This window comes from Schistocerca americana, chromosome 1 (genome assembly GCF_021461395.2).
Source record: "Schistocerca americana isolate TAMUIC-IGC-003095 chromosome 1, iqSchAmer2.1, whole genome shotgun sequence".
NCBI lineage: Eukaryota > Metazoa > Arthropoda > Insecta > Orthoptera > Acrididae > Schistocerca > Schistocerca americana.
The window spans coordinates 1141901204-1141924635 of NC_060119.1; the positions used below are offsets into that span (position 1 = coordinate 1141901204).

Sequence of the window (23432 nt, forward strand, 5' to 3'; positions counted from 1 at the left end):
CTGCATGGGAAGGTCAAGCAGGTGTGGAATAACGTATCCCAGGACAGTGTTTGGCATCTGTATGATTGACTGGATCCCAGAGTCAGCATCTGCTGCCCATGGAGGCTACACCATGTACTAATAAGAGAGACTCGGCATGGGTCGTTACCTAGTACCCCAGTACTGCTTGTGCTAATGATTCATAAATGTAATCATTTCATGTGTGCCACATACACTGTTACAACAATAAATCTTGAGTGGATTTGAAACCTTTAAAAGGGTGCACTACTTTTTTTATTTGTCTTTATTTATTTATTTTTGGCAGTGAACTTGAGTCACATTTTATTTCAAACCCTGGAATAATTCAAGGAGTTACTCGACTAAACCCAAAAAGTGAAACTTTTAAGAATAAACAAATGTTACTATCACTGGCACAAAATTGTTCACACAATAGGCATACTGAATCATTGGAGACAGAAATTAAGGTAATAAAACAATTTATCATATAACATGAACAAGAAGAGTACTGACAGTTTACTTGCGTTGCTCAAGTTGTTAGAACAATATAAGCTTCTGTTACATGACTTGTACAAATTAAGTCAAGCAGCAGTGTCTAATCCAGCTTCCTGCAATAAATGAAAGAACATTTGCATTTATGCAACTTGTAAAAAGTTATTTGAGGGATTCAATGTCTGATGAACGTTTATGTTATGAGTATTTGTCTGTTCTTACAAGAGAAAAGACTGTGACAAAACCACTGACTTGAAAAGAGTACTTGATGATTTTGCCATCAGTCACAACAACAAAAGATGTAATCTATTTTAAAAGTAAGTAAATGCCTGTTCGTTAGTTTGCATTTCACAGTTTTTCGCTTTCTACTCAGTGGTATCAATTTTACTTTTTTCCAGGTAACCTAAAATAAGTGTACTCTTAAAAATGCCTGTTTTGCAGCATAATTTGTTTTTGTTGCATGCTATTCATGTTGGTACGTTATCTTTCAAGATTTTGTTCTTAATAGTGTACACGTGGACCAAAAAAGATAGCTTATGTATGTAGGTGTAATTTAGTTTCCAATACAAATTGGACATTTTTTTCAATTTTTTTGCAGTTACTAGGGAGTGCATATAATGGAAAATATAGTTTATGGATATATGGGATAGATAAAAACCTACTCATGGCAGCAGAACACACACATAAAAGAAGGTTACAATTAGGCATGCTTTCGAAGCCAGTGGCTCCTTCTTCTGGCAACAGGATTGAATGGGAAGGAAGAGGAGCAAAGGAAAAGGACTGGAGAGGTCTGGGGAAAGCGATTGATTTTGGAAAAGTCCCCCAGAACCGTGGGTCAGGGGAGACTTATCAGACAGGATGGGCTTCTCATCCCGTCCATTAAGTCTCCCCTGACCCATGGTTCTGGGAGACTTTTCCTAGGTCTTTCCAGTCCTTTTCCTTCACCCTTCTTCCTTCCCCCTCAATCCTTCGTCATGTAGGAGGAGCCACTGGCTCCAAAAGTTTGGCTAATTGTTACCTTCTTTTAAGTGTATGTTCTGCCACCACTTGGTTAGTAAATTGTTGTCAATCGCATTACTTTATGTTGTCAAAAATTGATTGGTTTAAAGTTTATGTATATAGATATACTGGAGTTTCCGATACAGGAATGAAAATGTTTTTCAGTATTTCACTATCAGTAGGGAATGCATGTATCAAAAATATAGATGTGTGTGCAGGTGTGTTGTGGATTCAGATACAGAGTTTGTTTATTGTTCATTATATTTTATTGTTTATGTTGTCCTCTTCAAAAGTCCCCATAAGTACTGCTCTCCTGATGGTTTATTTGGAATGGAAAGAAAAATGAGACTATGTAGATTTAAGGGAGGGTGGCATAGTAACTATGCTAATGAGATAGCAAAAGAGTCCCTTGTATTTATGACCACAGCAATAAATGGAAATTGGAAATGCTGTAGAAATGATACATTAATCAATTATTTTATTGTCTCTTGAATCACAATTATCATTATGAAATCAATTATTTTATTATTATTATTATTAAGTTACTTACGTGATTTAATTGTCACACATAATGTTTTAAAGATATTCTCCTCCAAGGTGTAATGGTTTTTGAGTCTGTTACTGTATATTTAAAATACCAATAAATTATCTTTATATAACTACAATGCATTTCGATGGTTACTCCATAATATTGAGGTGATATGTGCTCAAATTACATTGATTTACATTCTGTTTGCTAGCAACATGAGAAACCATCATGATGTTTTGAATCTTTTCCAAATTTGTCAGCACTGAAAAGGTTATACATATTTTTACTAAAACTTCACCTACTGCTGCTACTGTATGTATAAATCAACACTGTTCACCTTTTCTTGAGAAAAATGCCAGTGGGCATGACAAACCACATGATGTCCTAGACTAAAAAAAGAAAAGATTGGGGGAGGGGGGGGGGGGACAGTTATTCAATTCACTGCAAGTATTGTGAGTTTATAGCCACTCTACGAAATTTTACCTCGTTGATGCAGATTCATAAATGCATACAATAAGTACACTGACACAAATTTAGTCAACATTACAAACCAAATTTGGAGCTTTATGATGAATTTATTGCCATAGTTGTGTAAGGCCAATAAATTAGTATTTTCTCCTTCATATTTATCCATGCAAACTCGAGTTTAGGCCCACCCACTTTATAATCTGGCCCACCCATAAGTGACACATGCTAGAGCTGCCAATGGATTTATTAAACAAACGGAATGAATGAATGAAGGAATGAATGAAAGAAATCACCTAAAACTTCATACTTCTCTGAACAACAGAATGTTTCACTGATGTAAAAGATACTTGATTAAACGGCATGTTTTTACTCTGAAGATTTGAATCAATTAGTGCGCCATCTCAGTCTTTGTAGTCAGTTATATTGGAAGATATAACCTTCTGAAGTGGATTTAATATATGCTACTGGTAAAATATACAGGGTCAAATAGTTTTAATTTGAAATTAATTAGCTGACATTACACCTACATATAGCGAATGTCACCTAATGCAAACCAGGTATAGAAGTATGAAACTGGAATTTGGTTGCAGTAGTTACACATCTGTTGTTTGAAACTGATAAACAGTATTTTATTCAAAATAATCTCCATTGCTATTTATACATTTCTCCCACCTCTCTGGCGGGCTATGAATGCCATGCCAAAAAAAAACAGTTCTTCTTTTGAAGCGAACCAGTCAGTGATCCATTTTCGTACATTTTCATACTAATTGAAGCGTTGTTCAGTGAGAGTGTGACCTAGTGATGCAAATAGATGATGACTGGACAGAGCCAAGACCGGAGACTAAGCCACATGCTGTAGTATTTCCCAACTGAATGCCTTGATAATTTCCTTGACCGATTGTGCTGCTGTGATGGGGCATTATCATGGAGCAATATGACTTTGTGTTGCTTTTTCCAGATTCCAGTCATTTTTCACGTAATGCTCGATTTAAATCGATCATTTGCTGTTGGTAGTGATCATTGTTAGTCGTTTCACCATATTTTAGCAACTCATAATAGATGACACCTTTCTGATCCCACCAAACACAGAGCATTGTCTTCTTTCCAAAGCGATTTGGTCTTGCAGTGGATGTTAATGGTATGCCTGGATTCGGCCATGATCTACAATTCTTAAGATTCTCAAAATATATCCACTTTTCATGACCTGTCACTATTTGATGGAGAAACAACTTTCTTTTGTATCTGGCGTGCAGCATTTCACAAATGGTCTTTTGTGTTGCTTGATGTCTTTCATTCAGTTCATGCAGAACCCATTTTCCCACTTTTTGCATCTTTTCCATAGCTTTCAACCAAAGACAAACGGCTTTTTGCATCACACTCAATTGTTTTACGAGTTCCTGTTGAGTTTGAGTATAGTCTTCATCCAATAAGGATTGGAATTCATTGTCTTCAAACTTTTTTCAGTGGTTTCTCGCACTCGTCGTTTCTCTCATCAAAATTACCACTTTTTAATTTTCTGAACAACTTGAAACACTATGTTTTCCAAAGAGCATGTTCACTGAAATCTTCAACAAGCATTCAATGCAATTCTACATCAGTTTTCTTCAAATGGTAACAGAAAACCAATGCTGTCTGGAAATCATAGTTTGTAGACACAAAACTCGACATGTTAGATACCGATGTATGGAACTTGGGTTACTGTGTGTTGACATTTGTCATCAACCACTACAGGAAGCAGATGGCACTGCATACATGGTCTCCCAGGCCCTACACTGACAACCAGCACCACCTATAGGGTAGTAGAACTCACTGAGAGTACCATTCAGGAATCAAAACACTGCACAGTTAAATAAAGTCACAAAAATATGCTAATCATTATTTCATGAATTCATTGAGACTATCTGTCAAGTGAAAATGAATTATGAATATCTTTAGTATGAAAAGGAAATGGATCTAAAGTGGAAGAGGTAACACAGCCTGTATATACTGTTTGAAGAAACAGTGCTGTCTGAAACCCCAGAGGCTGTCTTTCTGAAGTTCCCTCACTCTCTATTCATCTGGAGGACATGGAGACTGATCAAAATCTCCATGTCTCCATGTCTCTAAGAACCAATTCATTACCACCTATACTTGTCTGTGCAATTATTGGCCTCCAGCTAGTTTTCTGTGCTCATCCAGCATTTGCTGTCAGTGCCTTATGGTTTCTTATACAAAACTGTGTGGAGGAACATAACGCTGAGCTCTGATCTTGCTTTGTGTTTACAATGTCAACAAGAAATTAACTGCTGACCTTACTTTTTGGAAAATTGTAAGCAACACAGAGTTCTCTACCTGTTCTGGGAGTGTTACCACATCTTACAGGCATATTAATGTTTAACAACTGCATTTGTGTTTCCATATTGATTTCTTAAAGCTGGTAGATTCGCCACCAGATACTTCATAAATGGTTCTAGTGTCCAATACAGAGCTTTTGGCAAACAACAGCATTCAAATAGATGAGTAATTTGCTGGTAACACATGTATCATTTTTATATTCTGGGGCCTAGCCTCAAACTTCATATAGACAACTATTAAAAGCTAGGTAAATTAAGAAAAGTCTCTCATTTTATTTACTCTCATATAAAGTATGTTGTGGAGAACAGATCAAAAATTTGAAAACAATGACAGCAGTCATAATTATAATTCTAGGAACAAAAATAACTATCCACAGTGAACAGTATTCTTGCATGGAAAGTATCAAAGTGTGCCCTCATGAAATTTTTAAACACCTCTCCTGCCTATTTTATAAATTTAACCTGTTGTAAATGGTATGATAATGGACATATATCAATAAATGACAGTGAACCATGTCGTGTGTTACAAATAAACAGCTTACAAACCCTTCTCAAGCTCTCATTTGAGAAACAAACCTACTAATTATTGAAAGGCATATCAGAATATTATTTTCAAACTTTTGTTTATTTCAGGAAAAATAAAAAGGCCCCATCATTTGCCACTGGACTGGAAGAGCCTGACAAACCTGCCAACAGCACTGCATTCATTCTTCTTGGAATGCATCCTGACCTGGGTAAACCGATGGAGCAGCTTGGCTTGCAGTTGGAGCCGTATGATGATGAATCAACTACACAATTTCTACAGAAGTAAGAATATTTAATAGTTGCATTGCTATTTTTGGAATCATAAATTAAAAAGAAGTATTTACATTGTGGTGGTTCACATCTTCAAAAGTGAACTACACACAGAATCTCAGTATGTTTGTAAAATAATTTCGTCTAGCATTTCTTCATAATGTAATATCATTTGAGGGGCCACTGAAAGAGAAACATTTAGAATAGTACTTTTGTGTCCCTAAACTATCCAGCTGAGTTCATGTGAAATCAGATATCTTGAACTATCATTGTTTGATTCAGATCAAATGATGTCCTTCAAAAATAAGACTAAGGTGTTCTTCATTATGGTGTTTCACTGTGAACTAGTTTCTCTCTTGGGCCATGACTTCCTGTTATGAAATGATGTTGAAACTACACCAGAAGTCCTTTCCCGAATAACAGATTCCTATCATGCACCCAGCATTCTGAATAACTTGCTAGGCCACATTACCCCACAACTATTCTTCCTTACTATATAGCCTCTACTCACATTACTGAATTGTTGAGATATTCTATGTTTTGTACCCATTTGGCACCAGTAACAGACCAAAATCTTACAAATCATACATAATCAAGGAGAGTTTGAACTGTTCTTTCAACTGACCTGCAAGTTTTGTCCTCCTTTTTATGTTGGTAATGATCACAACGTAGATATGAGCAAAAAACTGGCCACAGACAAATTGTCTATGCCGGTAACAGACAGTATCCTTTTGGTGAACACATCTGGGTATCAGATAACCGGGACCTGGATGATTCTGTTTGTATTTTTGTGGTTATCTTGTTGGGAATATTACTGTAAATAATTATCTAATGTTGGGAATTAAAAATTCTAAAGCAGGCAACATAAAAATTGCCACTTACAATGATTCTCTTGTTATTTATACAACATCAAGTTATTACTCTTCTCAAGCAGCTTAACACATGTTCTGTTAGTGTTCGCTAGACAGGTGGAGCTTACAGCTTATGTGTTGTCACATCTAAAATAACGATGATGATAATAATAATAATAATAATCCTATTAAATACCTCATCATTACTTACGTGATCTACCCACCTAATCTTCAACATTCTTCTGTAGCACCACATTTCGAAAGCTTCTATTCTCTTTTTGTCCAAACTATTTATTGGCCATGTTTCAGTTCCATACATGGCTACACTCCATACAAATACTTTCAGAAACGATCTCCTGACACTTCAATCTATACTTGATGTTAACAAATTTCTCTTCTTCAGAAACACTTTCCTTGCCATTGCCAGTCTACGTTTTATATCCTCTGTACTGCGACCATCATCAGTTATTTTGCTCCCCAAATAGCAAAACTCCTTTACTACTTTAAGTGTCTCATTTCCTAATCTAATTCCCTCAGCATCACCTGACTTAATTCGACTACATTCCAGTATCCTCGTTTTGCTTTTGTTGATGTTCATCTTATATCCTCCTTTCAAGACACTGTCCATTCCATTCAACTGCTGAAAATATCATTGATTAACAAAATGATTAAAAATTCATTGATTAACAAAATGATTAAATGACAAATAAAATGGTGCTTAACACTATTTACATATCTTTTGAAGCACTTCTTATTCTGGATGTAAGTATGCTATTCTTCTGATGTGTAAAATGGATTTTGTAATAGGAATTTCTTTAGCTGAAATTTATGCCTTATTGTGGGTAGGGGCGGTGCAATGGCTAACTTTTAACTTGCATATTGTGGACCCTTTTCATAGAGTGCTGTTCTGTGGCTGTTGATGTAAAATTTTTTTTTATTTCTGGTATTGGACTGATACAAATTAGAACAAATGTTGGGTTGCAGTCTTTTAACAAGTAATATGGCTTTCAGCTCCCCCCCCCCCCCCCCCATGAACCATGGACCTCGCCGTTGGTGGGGAGGCTTGCGTGCCTCAATGATACAGACAGCCGTACTGTAGATGCAACCACAACGGAGAGGTATCTGTTGAGAGGCCAGACAAACGTGTGGCTCCTGAAGAGGGGCAGCAGCCTTTTCAGTAGTTGCAGGGGCAACAGTCTGGATGATTGACTGATCTGGCCTTGTAACACTAACCAAAATGGCCTTGCTGTTCTGGTACTGCGAATGGCTGAAAGCAAGGGGAAACTACAGCCGTAATTTTTCCCAAGGGCATGCAGCTTTACTGTATGATTAAATGATGATGGCGTCCTCTTGGGTAAAATATTCCGGAGGTAAAATAGTCCCCCATTCGGATCTCCGGGCAGGGACAACTCAAGAGGACGTCGTTATCAGGAGAAAGAAAACTGGCGTTCTACGGATCGGAGCCTGGAATGTCAGATCCCTTAATTGGGCAGGTAGGTTAGAACATTTAAAAAGGGAAATGGATAGGTTTTAAGTTAGATATAGGAGGAATTAGTGAAGTTCGGTGGCAGGAGGAACAAGACTTTTTGTCAGGTGAATACAGGGTTTTAAATACAAAATCAAATAGGGGTAATGCAGAAGTAGGTTTAATAATGAATAAAAAAAGTGAGAGTAGGAAAAGGGAGAGAAGGAAACATAGTAGGTGAATATGGATTGAGGCTAAGAAATGAAAGAGGAAGCCACCTGGTAGAATTTTGCGCAGAGCGTAACTTAATCGTAGATAACACTTGGTTCAAGAATCATGAAAGAAGGTTGTATACATGGAAGAACCCTGGAGATAGTAGAAGGTATCACATAGATTATATAATGGTAAGAGAGAGATTTAGGAACCAGGTTTTAAATTGTAATACATTTCCAGGGGCAGATGTGGACTCTGACCACAATCTATTGGTTATTAACTGTAGATTAAAACTGAAGAAACTGCAAAAAGACTGTGGCAATTTAAGGAGATGGGACCTGGATAAACTGAATAAACCAGAGATTGTACAGAGTTTCAGGGAGAGCATAAGGGAACAATTGACAAGAATGGGGTAAAGAAATACAGTAGAAGAAGAATGGGTAGATTTGAGAGATGAAGTAGTGAAGACAGCAGAGGATCATGTAGGTAAAAAGACGAGGGCTAGTAGAAATCCTTGGGTGACAGAAGAAATATTGAATTTAATTGATGAAAGGAGAAAATACAAAAATGCAGTAAATGAAGCAGGCAAAAAGGAATACAAACATCTCAAAAATGAGATCGACAGAAAGTGCAAAATGGCTCAGCAGGGATGGCTAGAGGACAAATGTAAGGATGTAGAGGCTTATCTCACTAGGGGTAAGATAGATACTGCCTACAGGAAAATTAAAGAGACCTTTGGAGATAAGAGAACGACTTGTATGAATATCAAGAGCTCAGATGGAAACCCAGTTCTAAGCAAAGGAGGGAAAGGAGAAAGGTGGAAGGAGTATATAGAGGGTCTATACAAGGGCAGTCTACTTGAGGACAATATTATGGAAATGGAAGAGGATGTAGATGAAGATGAAATGGGAGATATGATACTGCGTGAAGAGTTTGACAGAGCACAGAAAGACCTGAGTCGAAACAAGGCCCCCGGAGTATAACCCTGAGCTTCCAGTATTGAACAATGTATTCCCTGTAGAGTGAAAAAGATTAAGATCAAGACATCCCATTCTTATCACAGTCGGAATTCTTACTGAAAATAAATTCAGTTCCATCGATGAATGGAAATGCTGTTGGCAACTAAACTGTCCTCTACAATGCCTGAAATTGCTCTGCATCAAGGAGTAACCCTCTGGGCTTGACTAGCTTCAGACAATTTGGACTACACTGAATCACATCTGAACAAGCCTTCGAAAATGTGCAGACAATCTCCACAAGTGGGGAAAATTGTCATCATCATCATGTGACTGTGGTGTGGAATGACAGACAGTTGCTCATGTTGTAGCTACATGTCCCACATGTGCATTCAAGGCCTCTTTCAAATATTTCCTGATAGTGACGAGTGGTGAGATAAACTGTATAGAAGACTTCAATATTCACCTGTAGCTATTGTCATTTATGTTATATTATACCGGATTGCTGTGTTGAAATATTGATATGTAGTATTTAGTAATCTTTGTACATGTCTAGATAAAAAAACTACTCACCAAGTGGTGGCAGAACACACACATAAAAGACTGTTGTGATTGGCAAGCTTTCGGAGCCAGTGGCTCCTTCTTCAGGTAGAAGGATTGAAGGGGAAGGATGAAGGGTGAAGGCAAAGGACTGGAGAGGTCTAGGAAAAGGGGTAGATTTCAGGGAAGTCACCCAGATCAGGAGAAACTCTCTGTACAGGATGAGAAGGAAAGACTGATTGTTGGGGACTGCATCAGACGAGATTTGAAAAACTGAGAGATTAAAGGTGGAAGACAGGGTAACATGCAAGACAGAGATTACTGCTAAAACATCATGCATGAGTTAATAAGAGCGAAAAGCTAAGTGCATTGTATGTAAGAGAGGGGAGTGGTGAAAAATAGATGGGAAAGGCAATGAAAGATGTGGCAAACTAAAATGGAGTGAAGCAAAGAGTAGTTACAGTGAATAAAAGCTGAGACGGAAGAAATCAACATAAATTAAGGCCAGGTGGGTGGCGACAACCAAGGACATGTTGTAGTGCTAGTTGCCACCTGCAGAGTTCTGAGAGACTGGTGGTGTCTGGGGGAAGAATCCAGATGGCGCATGTGGTAAAACAGTACTCCACAGGTGGGAGCTAGCACTACAACATGTCCTTGGTTCTCACCACCCACTTGGTTTGAATTAACATTAATTTCTTCTGTCTCAGCTTTCCTTCACTGTAACTACTCTCTGTTTCACTCCATTTTAGTTTTCTATATCTTTCATTGTCTTCACAATCTGTTTTTCACCACCACATCTGTTGCGTACAATGCACTTAGCTTTTCACTCTTATTAACTCATGCACAATGTTTTGATAGTAATCTCTGTCTTGCATATTACCATGTCTTCCACCTTTAGGCTCTCAGGTTTTCAAATCAAATCCGATGCAGTCTTTCCTTCTCATCCTGTTCGGTAAGTCTCCCAGACCTGCTGTTCTGGAAGACTTTCCCAAAATCTACCCCTTTTCCTAGACCTCTCTAGTCCTTTTCCTTCACCCTTCTTCCTTCCCCTTCAACCCTTCTGCCTGAAGAAGGAGCCACTGGCTCTGAAAGCTTACCAATCACAACAGTCTTTCAAGTGTTTGTTCTGATGCTGCATGGTGAGTTGATTTTTTATCTGGCCAATTAAATAATTTTATCAATAATTGCCTGTTTTCATTGTATATGTATAACTATTCTTGTAATTCAGAAACTCTTATTTATGTCATAGAATAAATAAATAAACAGTTGATAATACAGGAATAAATGAACTTGTTTTTCCAGATGTTTGTATTGCCATGTACTTGTCAGTCTCTTGAATTTAAATTTGTGCTTAATGTCCATGAGAATCCTTCTGCTTCACAATAAGTGAAAGTAAAGGATGTTTATAAAAATAATCAAAATCTTGCAATAGCAAAGATCTGAAAGGAACTTTCCTTGTTGTTTTAGCTTTGGGGAAAAGGTGTTTCACGATGCAAAAGTTAACCTGACTGCTCTGCTGCAAGAAGATTTACGCTGTGGTGGATTGGTGCTTGCAACAAACCTCACCTTGAACACCCTTATTGAATTAACTGCTGACTGCATGTTACAGAAATGTAGTTTTCGGTAAGCTATGTCTCATTAAAACAGTTTTTTCTTCTGAACACTACTGTACCTTTCTAAGCAATATCCTTGTTCATCCCTGCTCCACCCTTGATCCCAAGGCACCCAACCCCTTGCCTCATGGCTCATATTCCTGTAGCAGACCTAGGTGCAAGACCTTTCCCACACATCCTCCCACCACCACCTACTCCAGTCCAGTCCAGTCCCTCTGAAAGCAGTCATGTGATCTACAAACTGAGCTACAACCACTACACTGTGTTCTACATCTGCTTGACAACCATTAAGCTGAAGGGCTTCACTTCAGTGACTGCTTCACAGCCTGTGCCGTCCGGATCCTACCTGCCAATACCCGCTTTTCTGAACTGCACAGATGGGAACTCTCCCTGTAACATATCCTATGTTCCAATAACCCCCCTGGACTCAACCTTCTCTAGTCCCTGTTCTTTACCTACCTATCCCCTTCCCTGTTCGAACTGTAGCAATACACAGCCTTCTATTCCACCAACACTACCACTACTCTCTTTTTTCCCCTCCTCTACTTTGCTTCTTTTCTGCTCTCCTCCCCATCACCCTCCTCCCACCTCTCCTAAAAACCTCCTGACTGCACCTAGCAGCCCTACCCTGTCCCAGTCACGTTCCTGCATGCACTACACCCTCCCACTCCCCACCCCAATCTACTGCTTAGCCCCACCTTCCAGAGGCAGTGATTTTTGTGTGTGTGTGTGTGTGTGTGTGTGTGTGTGTGTGTGTGTGTGTGTGTGTGTGTGTGTGTATGTGAGTGAGTGAGAGAGAGAGAGAGAGAGAGAGAGAGAGAGAGAGAGAGGTGTGCTTGCATAAATTTGTGTTTTTTTACATTAGAAGAAGGCCTGTTGGCCAAAAGATCACTTACATAGCACTCTTTTTGTTGTGTCTGTCTGTGATTCCACATCTGCTCTGTATGATGAGTAGCAATCTGTCCTTTTCATTATGCTATCATTATTCTATCCTGGATTTTCCATTGTTTGAGTGATTATTTGAGTTTTTGAATGGCATTTGCAATTCCTGTCACCTGGTCACTTGGTGGAGGTCGAACTACAACTTCGGTTACAAAACATAAGCACATTTTCAGGTTATGAACTTTTCTTTTCTTCACATTTTTTACATTCTTTGCACTAATTGCTGTGGAGCACTCCCTCACTAGCTGTAGACATTTTACCAAGAACTATGATTTAAAGTTGTAACTAACTATCAGATAGAGAGAGGTCACAACTTTTGGTACTAGGCTACAGTGCACAGTTTGTCAAGGAACAGCAACTCTTTATGTATCCAAAAATAGTTATTTTGCGGAAATCATTGAATTTTATTAAGTGGCTAAGGTCAGATATCAATCCTGTTGTGGCGCGGTCAACCTTGTAGTGGCCTATGATGGACATGTCTTGTGTGTCCATTCCCAAAGATGACATGCTGCCTATACATATGTTGGTATTTAATGTTCTTCAAGATGTCTGAGGATTCTTCTCTGCAAAACAGGGTTGACATAATGTCTCTGCAACCTTTTTGTTGTAACCTTCTCTGAGAAACTGAACTCTGTTCACACTGAGCTGGCCGGAGTGGCCGTGCGGTTCTAGGTGCTTCAGTCTGGAACTGTGCGACCACTGCGGTCGCAGGTTCGAATCCTGCCTCGGGCATGGGTGTGTGTGATGTCCTTGGGTTAGTTAGGTTTAAGTAGTTCTAAGTTCTAGGGGACTGATGACCTCAGATGTTAAGTCCCATAGTGCTCAGAGCCATTTGAACTGTTCTGTTCACACTGACAGTGCAGACAGGACTGAGTTATTGGTTGTGTATAAAGTGTTGATTCTTACTTTCTTCAAATTATAAGTCTAGTTACAGGAGAGAGGACTTCTTTCCTATACAGATATCAAAATTCAGGTGTGTGATGGAATATTGATTCAATCACTCTTTGACTCTAATCAGATTGCAAATAGTGTGTACAATTGGATCTTTGCTACTAAAAATCAATTTTTTCCGTGTGGAAGATCCTCTCCTAGTGAAGGCCAAAGAACAGTATCATCCTCTTCTATATCAAAGCTGAAGGATTCTTAAACCTATTACACAATAATTTGTAAGTTGTCAAATCATCGTTGTCTTGTACAATTTCCAGCTCTTATCCAGGTCTGTTTGAAAGATAAGTCTCTCCATTGTCTACTGTCTTTTTACCATCTCTCCTTCTCCTCTCTTCCACATGCAATACTTCACTTCTTTCAGCTACCTGTCTCTTGTTCTTCCTCTCTGTCTTTTTCCCTTCCTGCTCACCTCATCTATCTTCCTGGGTATCCCCTTCTCCTCCATCCACTTAACATATCTCTACCATATTAGTCACAATTCTTCAGTCCTGTCCTGTAATGATTCCTCCTCCACTAATTCCCTGATCCTCTCATTCCTGCCCAGCATTGCCACTTCAGTATTATTTCTCAAGAATTTCACCTCACTAGCTTATATTTTGCTTCTCTCTCTTCCTTTTATTGCCTAGGTCTCCAAAGCTCATTTCAGGATACAACCTTTTCGTGGTTTATAGCGACACCCTTGTTCCATATCAGCCTTCTAATACTTTTTATGAATGCTCCTCCTGGTTTCGTTCACCCATTTATTTATCTTTTATTAAGCTTCTCAGATACTTGAAGCTCTCTACCTTCTTTCTCAGTTGTTCCCTGCGAATTGTTGTCCCAGTTTAAAAGATTACAACCTGATTTCTGCAATTTCTTCTCTGTCTGCCTTCTCGGTAGCACGATAGTTGGTAGTTGTGAAACTGATAATCCTAATGGATACTGGATGGTGTTGATACTGGATGTATGACGATGTACAACACCACAGTTTTGGTTTCACTTTTCTACACATTTATTATCCATGATGTTCTGTTGCTGGGACAATGACCGGTTTCTTAACTTTGTAAGATGAATAGTGTACAAACCAAGCTGGATCTCACAAACAAGCAAGAATGCTGTGGCACAATCCATCCAATAAATTATAGCATTATTGAAGCACAGTTTTTGTAGAGATGCTGTCCAAGAATCAACAATAGCCTTAACAAGTCTCCAAAACAAAATGATTAAGTGTGGCACACAACAATTGCTCATTCTAATAATAATGATCGTATCCTCGTCTCAACCACCATACAATTCAATGAAAATATTCACAAACTTGAATTAAAGAACTTACTTTTACATTATTAGACACTGACATTACTGAGTTTCCACAGATGTTGGTACAAGTATTTTGGTGGACAAGTTTCGCATAGGTGTTTCTCGTTAATTTAGTCAGTCAGGGGCTGACTATTTTCACTAACATCCAACTATTTAAAGACTGTCATAAGCACAATTTGTTATTTTGGAAACTACATAATCATTTGTACAACAGCTAGGTTAAAATTTGCTGCTCAAAATGTACTTTTAAGTTTTAACTGTATATTTGTTTATGAAATATGCGGTAATGTAGCTGTTTTGACTGGAAGTAGTGGTCATGTGTACATGAGGTGTGCTTGCTTGCAAGAATGTTTGTATATTTCTCATTTCCTTTCTGAAGAAGGCTTTGACTTAAATCTCAGTGTGTAACAGCCTATTTGTTGTGCCTTTCTGCAATTCAAAGAGTCACCTTTACAAGGAATAGCACACCATCCTTTACACAATAGTGTTGAGTATCATTAATCCTATTTTTCTGTTTACATAGTCAATATTTTATAATATTAAAAAATCTCCAACACATTTTCTTGTAGGGAAGGTGGACCAGAGGTGTGCCCACCAGACTATAAGGAAAGTGATGACCGAATCTTTTGGATATACTTCTTTCTGCGCTTTTTAGGAACTACAGCACTAACTGCAGGGGTCACTATGCTTGATCCTATTGCACTTACAATGATTCGAAAATATGGTGGACATTTTGGTAGAGAGCGGCTGTTTTCTACTCTTGGAATGGCCTTTTTTGCGCCTCTTGTTGGTCTCTTCATAGATCAGAACAGCCAGTACCTGAGTAAGTAAGTCTGTGTTTTCATCTTTTTAAATTTATTGCTCTATTGGCTTTTCTTTGCTAGAAGTTTTAATGTGAAACAAGGAAATAAAAAAAAAAACTTGTTTCCACAATATAGAAAGATTTTGGTGTATCTTGTCCAACACACAAATGTGAACACGTGAAATGATCACTAAACTAATTTTAATCTAGACATAATCTTAATTAGTATTGGAACAACCAATTCTCTTTTCCATAATTCTCTAATATGTGAAATATACATTGTCCGAAAAAAAAGGGGAAGAAGGTTGGATGTACACACACACACACACACACACACACACACACACACACACACACACACACACACACACACACAGCACGGAGAGTTGTGGGGGTTGTACGTAAATGATTACAGTTGCAATTTTCTGTGAAGGTAAAATAGCCAGTAGAGCCCATTAGTGGTGTTCATGTTGGTGTTGTTACCAGGACTCAAAGAGCATATAAGGAACATGAAAGTATCTGATGTTGAGTGATTACTATGAATATAGAGATGCCATATACTTTTATGATAACAGCATTATTAGCAGTTGAGAGAGTTTGAAAGGGACCTCGTCTATGCCTTTGTAAATAAAGTTCTAGAGTCTCTAGATGATAAAATGCTGACAACATGATTACTTTGTGATTTATCACAAGCTTTTGATACTGTAAACCAATAAATAGTATTACAGAAAGCTAACCTTATAGGAATAAATGATGTATCAGATAATGGTTACAGTCATACCTCACAGATAGGAAGCAGGAAGTAGTATTAGACTGTACAGATGATTTTAGTAGTGGTGTGACTTCATCAGAATAGAGAAGCATCAAATGTGGAGTGCCACAAGGATCCATTATTGGTTCTTTATTGTTCCTGATATTTATAAATGGATTATCACAATGTATAAAATTACAGTGCAATTTTACCATTTTTGCAGATGAAACCAACATTATGACTCATGGTTGTACATGTGGAAATGTTTTGTAGAGTAAACTGGTCTCATCGCATAATAACCATTCACAAGAGCCTCAGTATATCAATTTTTGCCATATTTATTGTCACCTGGAGTGGGAACTTAAACAATATGAAAGCAGCATACTATATGCACTTCTCTAGTGACATGTTGAAGTATTTTATGGGGAAACCAATCCCTAGCATAGAAAATTTTCTTGGCCCAAAAATGTGTTGTAAGAATAATGAGTTGTGTATGCTGTAGATACAGTTGTAGAAACCTTCTCAATTTATACTTTCACTTATGTGTTTCATCAGCAAAAATACTGAGTTGTATAAAAGAAATGGTGGGTATTATGTTTGCAATGCAAGGAGAAGGCATGATTCATACAGTGATTTTAAAAATTTGATGATGGTTCTGAAAGGTGTGTGGTAAACTGGCATAAAAGTTTATATGCTCTCCCACCTGTATGTAAGTTTGAGAACAAGACCATGTTTAGGGAGCCCCTGAGGCAATTTCTTCTCAAAACGTTATTTTGCAGCTGATTTCTTAGTCCCAATGAAAAACCCTCATGGAACTATGAACTATATGTGTGATGTAATATAATGTAAGATTGAGCAGTTATACAGATACTCACTTTTTTTTGTTTTAAATTACCATATCTAATTTTTGTATGATGCAAATGTGATCTAGTATTGCTCTTGCATTTCCTGTAACATTACTACCCATGTATTGAGTTGTTCAGAAAGATCACATCTAAAATAATTGGTGCACTCTATATCCATGTGAGCTTATCTCAGATGTATTGATGGAGTGAGAATCAAATAAATAAATGAAATTATTGTTGTCTATAAGGGCAGCTGGTCAAATTGTGCAGTATCCAGATTTGTGGGGTTTTTGGATATGACTGCATAGAAATGTTAGGGCAGGCAAACTCATAATCAAGGATGAAATTTTCACTCTGCAGTGTAGCGTGCACTGATATGAAACTTCCTGGTGGATTAAAACTGTGTGCCGGACTGAGACTCGAACTCGGGACATTTGCCTTTTGCTCAGCCATCTGAGCTACCCAAGCACAACTCACGACTCGTCCTCACAGCTCTAAATTCCACCAGTACCTCATCTCCTACCTTTCAAACTTCACAGAAGCTCTTCTGCGAACCTAGCACACAGTTTTAATCTGCCAGTATCAGCGAACGCTCCACTGCAGAGTGAAAATTTCATTCTGGAAACATCCACCTATGGCTAAGACATGTCTCTGCAATAACCTTTCTTCCATGTGTGCTAGTTCTGCAAGGTTCACAGAAGAGCTTCTGTGAAGTTTGGAAGGTAGGAGACAAGGTACTGGAGGAATTAAAGCTGTGAGGATGGGTCGTGAGTTGTACTTGGTTAGCTCAGACAGTAGAGCACTTGCCCGTGAAATGCAAAGGTCATGAGTTAGAGTCTCAGTCCGGCACACAGCTTGAATCTGTCAGGAAGTTTCATAATCGAGGTTTTGCTCAACCCTGTCTAATCACAAGAGAGGATCACTGTATAATTAACCAAGCACATTGTAACTCCTACATGTTCTCTTGCCAACTGAGAACAAGTAATGGACTACCTGTAGCCTTCTGTGTCATCTTACACCATTCTTCAAAGGTTTGCAGGTCTAGGGAATTACCACTCAATCCCTGAGGCTGCTGTTAACACCATGACATGAATGGGTGTATTTATAATGGTACCGTGACATGGAAGCATGGACCACTGATGAATGGTGTCACATTGTGTTGAGCAATGAATTGCAGTTCTGCACTACTCTGGATGACCAACGTTGCCAAGTATGGTGGTGTCCTAGGGAGACTTCCCATTCCCCAGTGTTTTGGAGAGGCACAATGGTGTTACTCCTGGTTTCATGGTGTGTGGGCCCATTGGGTATAACACTGGGAACTTTGATGGCACAACAGAAGATCAAGGACATCCCAGATCCTCATGTGTTACCTCTCAGGTGACGTTATTGTGGTTCCATTGACATTTTTCACAGTGCTCACCACACATGATACATGTCTTTATGAACTGTCTACATAATGTTGACAAGGGAAACTCCTCGTTGCACCCGCCTCAGATTTAATGATGAGAGGGCCCAGTGGACAGCCTGTCAAAAAATGAACACAGATTATGTATAAAAACAGGAAGAAGGTGTTCTGGACTGTCAAAAAAATAAATAAATAAATAAAATAAAAATAAAAAAAATAAAGTAGGGAAAAAAAACTGTTCGCTTTATTCAAATTTGTGTCTGTCATGGTAAAATATCTGTTTGCAACAGCGAGGTGTAAGGTAGGGCCCTATAACGATAGTTGATTCTGCACTACTCTATTAGCAGCCGAAAGAAAGTGGCTTTTGAATGGAAACCACAAATGTTTGATGACCAGGCAACAAGTCAACTGAATCCTCCACCAGAAAATACCTCTGGTGTATCATACACAGCAGTGGTGACGGGATGTGTGTCATATGATAGAAATCTCTTATTGACACACCTAATTTGTGTATCTGGAAAGTGACTGATATGCCTCCTTGTCCAATATAGGTGGTTGTATGAATGTGAATGTGATCGCTCCCAAGGAAATGATGGAAATATAATGTTTGTCACATAAACTGCTACAAATGAAGGCAGCAGTTTCTAGTGATGTGGACGATAAGAAGCGGTGTGAAGCTGGATTGCAAAATTCCCACCTCTCTCCCATAGGTTGACTTACTTGGTATGTACAGCTGATCTTCTCTTGATCTCCAGCTACCTCGATCTCCAAAAACTTCTTCCCCAAAGAGTACTGCTTGTTAACAGGAATTTGTAAGACTCTCTCTCTCTCCACTTTTGAAACAATTTAGTATTTGAAAAATACTTTTAGTTCAGTCCTGGTATATTTCAACTTCCAGAAACAACATATTCACCATTTCTCACATCAATATTCGAATGTCTACAAGTCAACTGATTTGTCTCGCATTAAACTCAATAAAATACATCTGCAATAAAGTTGGCTTAACAACCACATAATTTATGAACCCGTCTTGCCTCTGGCGAGTATAATACATGAAGTACTTAAGTCTATACTCAATTGTTCATTTTTCTTCAACAATAATTACAGTCACTAAAACAGCAAAGAATACTACATAATTACTTCTTGTGACTCTTGAAGTTTTCCCGGCGTATCGAATATTCCACAAGATTTCGGGATTGCAGCCGGATCTCATCGACTTCTTTCCACGATATTTCGGCTGACAACCTTACAGCCATCTTCAGGCGAGTGTTTGACACTGGAGATTGCTAGTGCAAGTCACTCTATTTATACGTAAAAGTGCCGCAGGCGCGCATGCGCAAGTTACCGTAGCATGCGCGCCACCTGTTGATTCCAAGGCCCTCTACAATATCGCTGCATCTATGGAGCGCAATCGAATGCGTGAAAAAAGTAAAACATGCACGCAGACGTGTCCAAAACAATAAAATTTCAATATTAAAATTACTTGTCGCTCGACGTGTCAGAAGCCATAAAAAGTTTTCTTTTGGTTGAAATTAAAGAAATCAACGGGTCCCAGGCCTTATTCAATAAAAAGCCGCCATCACGATTAATGAGATTATCCGCTAAACGTATTTCCATGGATTCCTTCACAACTGAATCCCAGAAGGATCTCGATGGGGCCAAGATTTTCGTGGCCGAATAATCCATAGTATGTCCAGTGGAAATACAATGTTCGGCTATAGCCGACTTACTTGGCTGTAAAAGGCGAGTGTGGCGCTCATGTTCAACGCAGCGGTCGTGTACTGTGCGTGTGGTTTGACCAATGTAGGCTTTCCCACACTCGCAAGGTATTTTATAAATTCCAGCCTTCCGTAATCCCAGGTCATCCTTGGCTGACCCCAGAAGAGCACGAGTCTTTGTAGGTGGCCGGAAGATTGCTTTCACACGATGTTTCTTTAAAATTCTGCCTACTTTCGATGAAATGTTCCCGACATATGGGAGAAATGCTCTGGACTTAAACACCTCCTTATCCTCTTCATCTTGTTGGTGGTCACGTTTTTTCCTCCTTAAAGCAGTACTGACCTGATGTCCAGAATATCCATTACGTTGAAATACCGATTTCAAGTGCTCTAATTCGTCTGCAAGGCTGTCTTTATCAGACAAGACATGTGCCCTATGCACCAACGTTCGAAGGACTCCCATAGTTTGTGACGGGTGATGACAGCTTGAAGCCTGCAGGTACAGATCCGTACGCGTGGGTTTTCGATAGACCGAATGCCCCAATGACCCATCCACCCTGCATTTAACCATGACGTCCAGAAATGGTAGGCAACCATCCTTTTCAACTTCCATCGTAAACTGAATGTTTGTGTGGATGGAATTCAGATGTTGTAAAAACCGTGAAAGCTCTCAACGTCATGGTTAAACGCAGGGTGGATGGGTCATTGGGGCATTCGGTCTATCGAAAACCCACTCATACGGATCTGTACCTGCAGGCGTCAAGCTGTCATCACCCGTCACAAACTATGGGCGTCCTTCGAACGTCGGTGCATAGGGCACATGTCGTGTCTGATAAAGACAGCCTTGCAGACGAATTAGAGCACTTGAAATCGGTATTTCAATGTAATGGATATTCTGCACATCAGGTCAGTACTGCTTTAAGGAGGAAAAAACGTGACCCCCAACAAGATGAAGAGGATAAGGAGGTGTTTAAGTCCAGAGCATTTCTCCCATATGTCGGGAACATTTCATCGAAAGTAGGCAGAATTTTAAAGAAACATCGTGTGAAAGCAATCTTCCGGCCACCTACAAAGACTCGTGCCCTTCTGGGGTCAGCCAAGGATGACCTGGGATTACGGAAGGCTGGAATTTATAAAATACCTTGCGAGTGTGGGAAAGCCTACATTGGTCAAACCACACGCACAGTACATGACCGCTGCGTTGAACATGAGCGCCACACTCGCCTTTTACAGCCAAGTAAGTCGGCTATAGCCGAACATTGTATTTCCACTGGACATACTATGGATTATTCGGCCACGAAAATCTTGGCCCCATCGAGATCCTTCTGGGATTCAGTTGTGAAGGAATCCATGGAAATACGTTTAGCGGATAATCTCATTAATCATGATGGCGGCTTTTTATTGAATAAGGCCTGGGACCCGTTGATTTCTTTAATTTCAACCAAAAGAAAACTTTTTATGGCTTCTGACACGTCGAGCGACAAGTAATTTTAATATTGAAATTTTATTGTTTTGGACACGTCTGCGTGCATGTTTTACTTTTTTCACGCATTCGATTGCGCTCCATAGATGCAGCGATATTGTAGAGGGCCTTGGAATCAACAGGTGGCGCGCATGCTACGGTAACTTGCGCATGCGCGCCTGCGGCACTTTTACGTATAAATAGAGTGACTTGCACTAGCAATCTCCAGTGTCAAACACTCGCCTGAAGATGGCTGTAAGGTTGTCAGCCGAAATATCGTGGAAAGAAGTCGATGAGATCCGGCTGCAATCCCGAAATCTTGTGGAATAATTACTTCTTGTTCTTCCAATATGACTTCCAATATGGCTGCAAATTTCACAACCATACAGTTTCTCTATGCTCTGTGAAAATATATGTTTTGAAGTTGCCTTCCATTTAGGAAGTCTTGACTTTTGAATTCCTTTGTTGTAACATAGTTCACATCTGTTTATTTGTTGTTTTCATTTCTGTGAGATGTCTATGTGGTATCTCACCTGCTCTCACTATTCATCACAGTTACTTGCAAAAGTAACATATTCTTACCACACAACTCAAATACTATAATCAGTGTACAGTATGATAATTGCCAAGACTACAGAAAGAGAACAAACATTTCAATGACCGAATGGACAGTTCATAATGTTGTGAAAATAAATAAAATAAAATAAATAGGAGAAGGGAGTTCTGAACACACCATGACCACTTATCCATGACACTGCTGCTGCTTATGGCTGCTCTTTGTTGGACTACTTTTCGTGAACTGTTCAGTGTATTCTCTCTCTTTTTTTATTTTTTTCAGGATTCAGTGTACCTTCTTCCTGTTTTCAGCCTTGATCTGTGTTCAGTTTTTGATGGGCTATCCATTGGGCCATCTTACCATTAAATATGGGGGGGGGGGGGGAGGGGGGGGGGAGTGTGATGGAATTTCCCTTGTGAGGTATTCCCATGACCTGCAAGATCCCCAGATGTGTCCCAATGGACAGTGTGAAACAGCTATAGTATCAACTCCATCCCACAACTAGTACCCAGGATAATGAGTTGGGAAGAGAAACAGATTTTTGGAAGTGGGAAGTATTGGATGATTCCCGTTTGTCAAAGAAATACTTTAAACACTTTATTAGCAACTAGCAGACCAAGGTAAATACAACATTGCTGAACCGTTACACTGTGATCTCCTACTTCACTGTTAGTGCTCATAAGTCCTAACGAAATTTAATTTGATGTATTACAAAATGCTATAATACTTTACCATGAAGACTGCAAGAGAAACTAATAAAGCTAATTTGAAGCTGTGTGTCCACAAATGCAGTGACATTAAACTAACAAAATTCAAAAACATAAAATGTGTTTCATAATAAAAAATGTATTAAAATGATTTATCCGCCATTTAAAAAAAAATCCTAGGTGAAATTTTCTTTCAACACATGTGCTTAAAACAAAAAAAATTACTTTTCAATAAGAACTTTAGTTATTAAGAGACTTACGCTCAATGACAGTTTTCATATACATATACATTCTGCCTGTAGTGTTAACCTATACAATAAAAAAATTAAGCTTACTTGTTAATATCTATGCTCCCGTTTTGACTGGTCAGGTTCCCAACTGTCCTTTTATTGTCTCTCTGTTGTCTTAACATTCACGAGATGTTTTAGTTAACAAGATCCAAAGCTCAGGGCATTCATCTCACTACCAGTTTTAATTATAATAATTATTATTGGAGCAAGTGCACTAATTCTGAGGCAGATAGGTCACACTTGAACAGAAACATGACCAAAATACAATTCAGTTATGTTCTTGAATATAAGTACTTTCTATTTCTGTGACATAACATTAATATCCTAGCTTTAAATTTTCACACCACCTTGTGAAGATTCCGAAGATTAAAGTATCGTATGCTTATGCAACATAGTCAGTCACCAGCTCCAATGTTCCTCATTTATGGTGGATGAAATACTGGCTGTCTTGATTCCAGT

The 23432-nt window shown here is 38.8% G+C and overlaps 1 protein-coding gene across 1 annotated transcript in view; it reads left to right on the plus strand.

The window, feature by feature from the left end:
- Positions 1 to 23432, plus strand: part of LOC124597261 — a 143134-nt gene that overhangs the window by 65057 nt on the left and 54645 nt on the right. The window contains exons 7-9 of the mRNA XM_047135927.1: positions 5452 to 5625; positions 11106 to 11261; positions 15007 to 15260. Of these exons, the coding sequence (XP_046991883.1) occupies positions 5452 to 5625; positions 11106 to 11261; positions 15007 to 15260 (584 nt within the window). The remainder of the gene's footprint in view (positions 1 to 5451; positions 5626 to 11105; positions 11262 to 15006; positions 15261 to 23432) is intronic.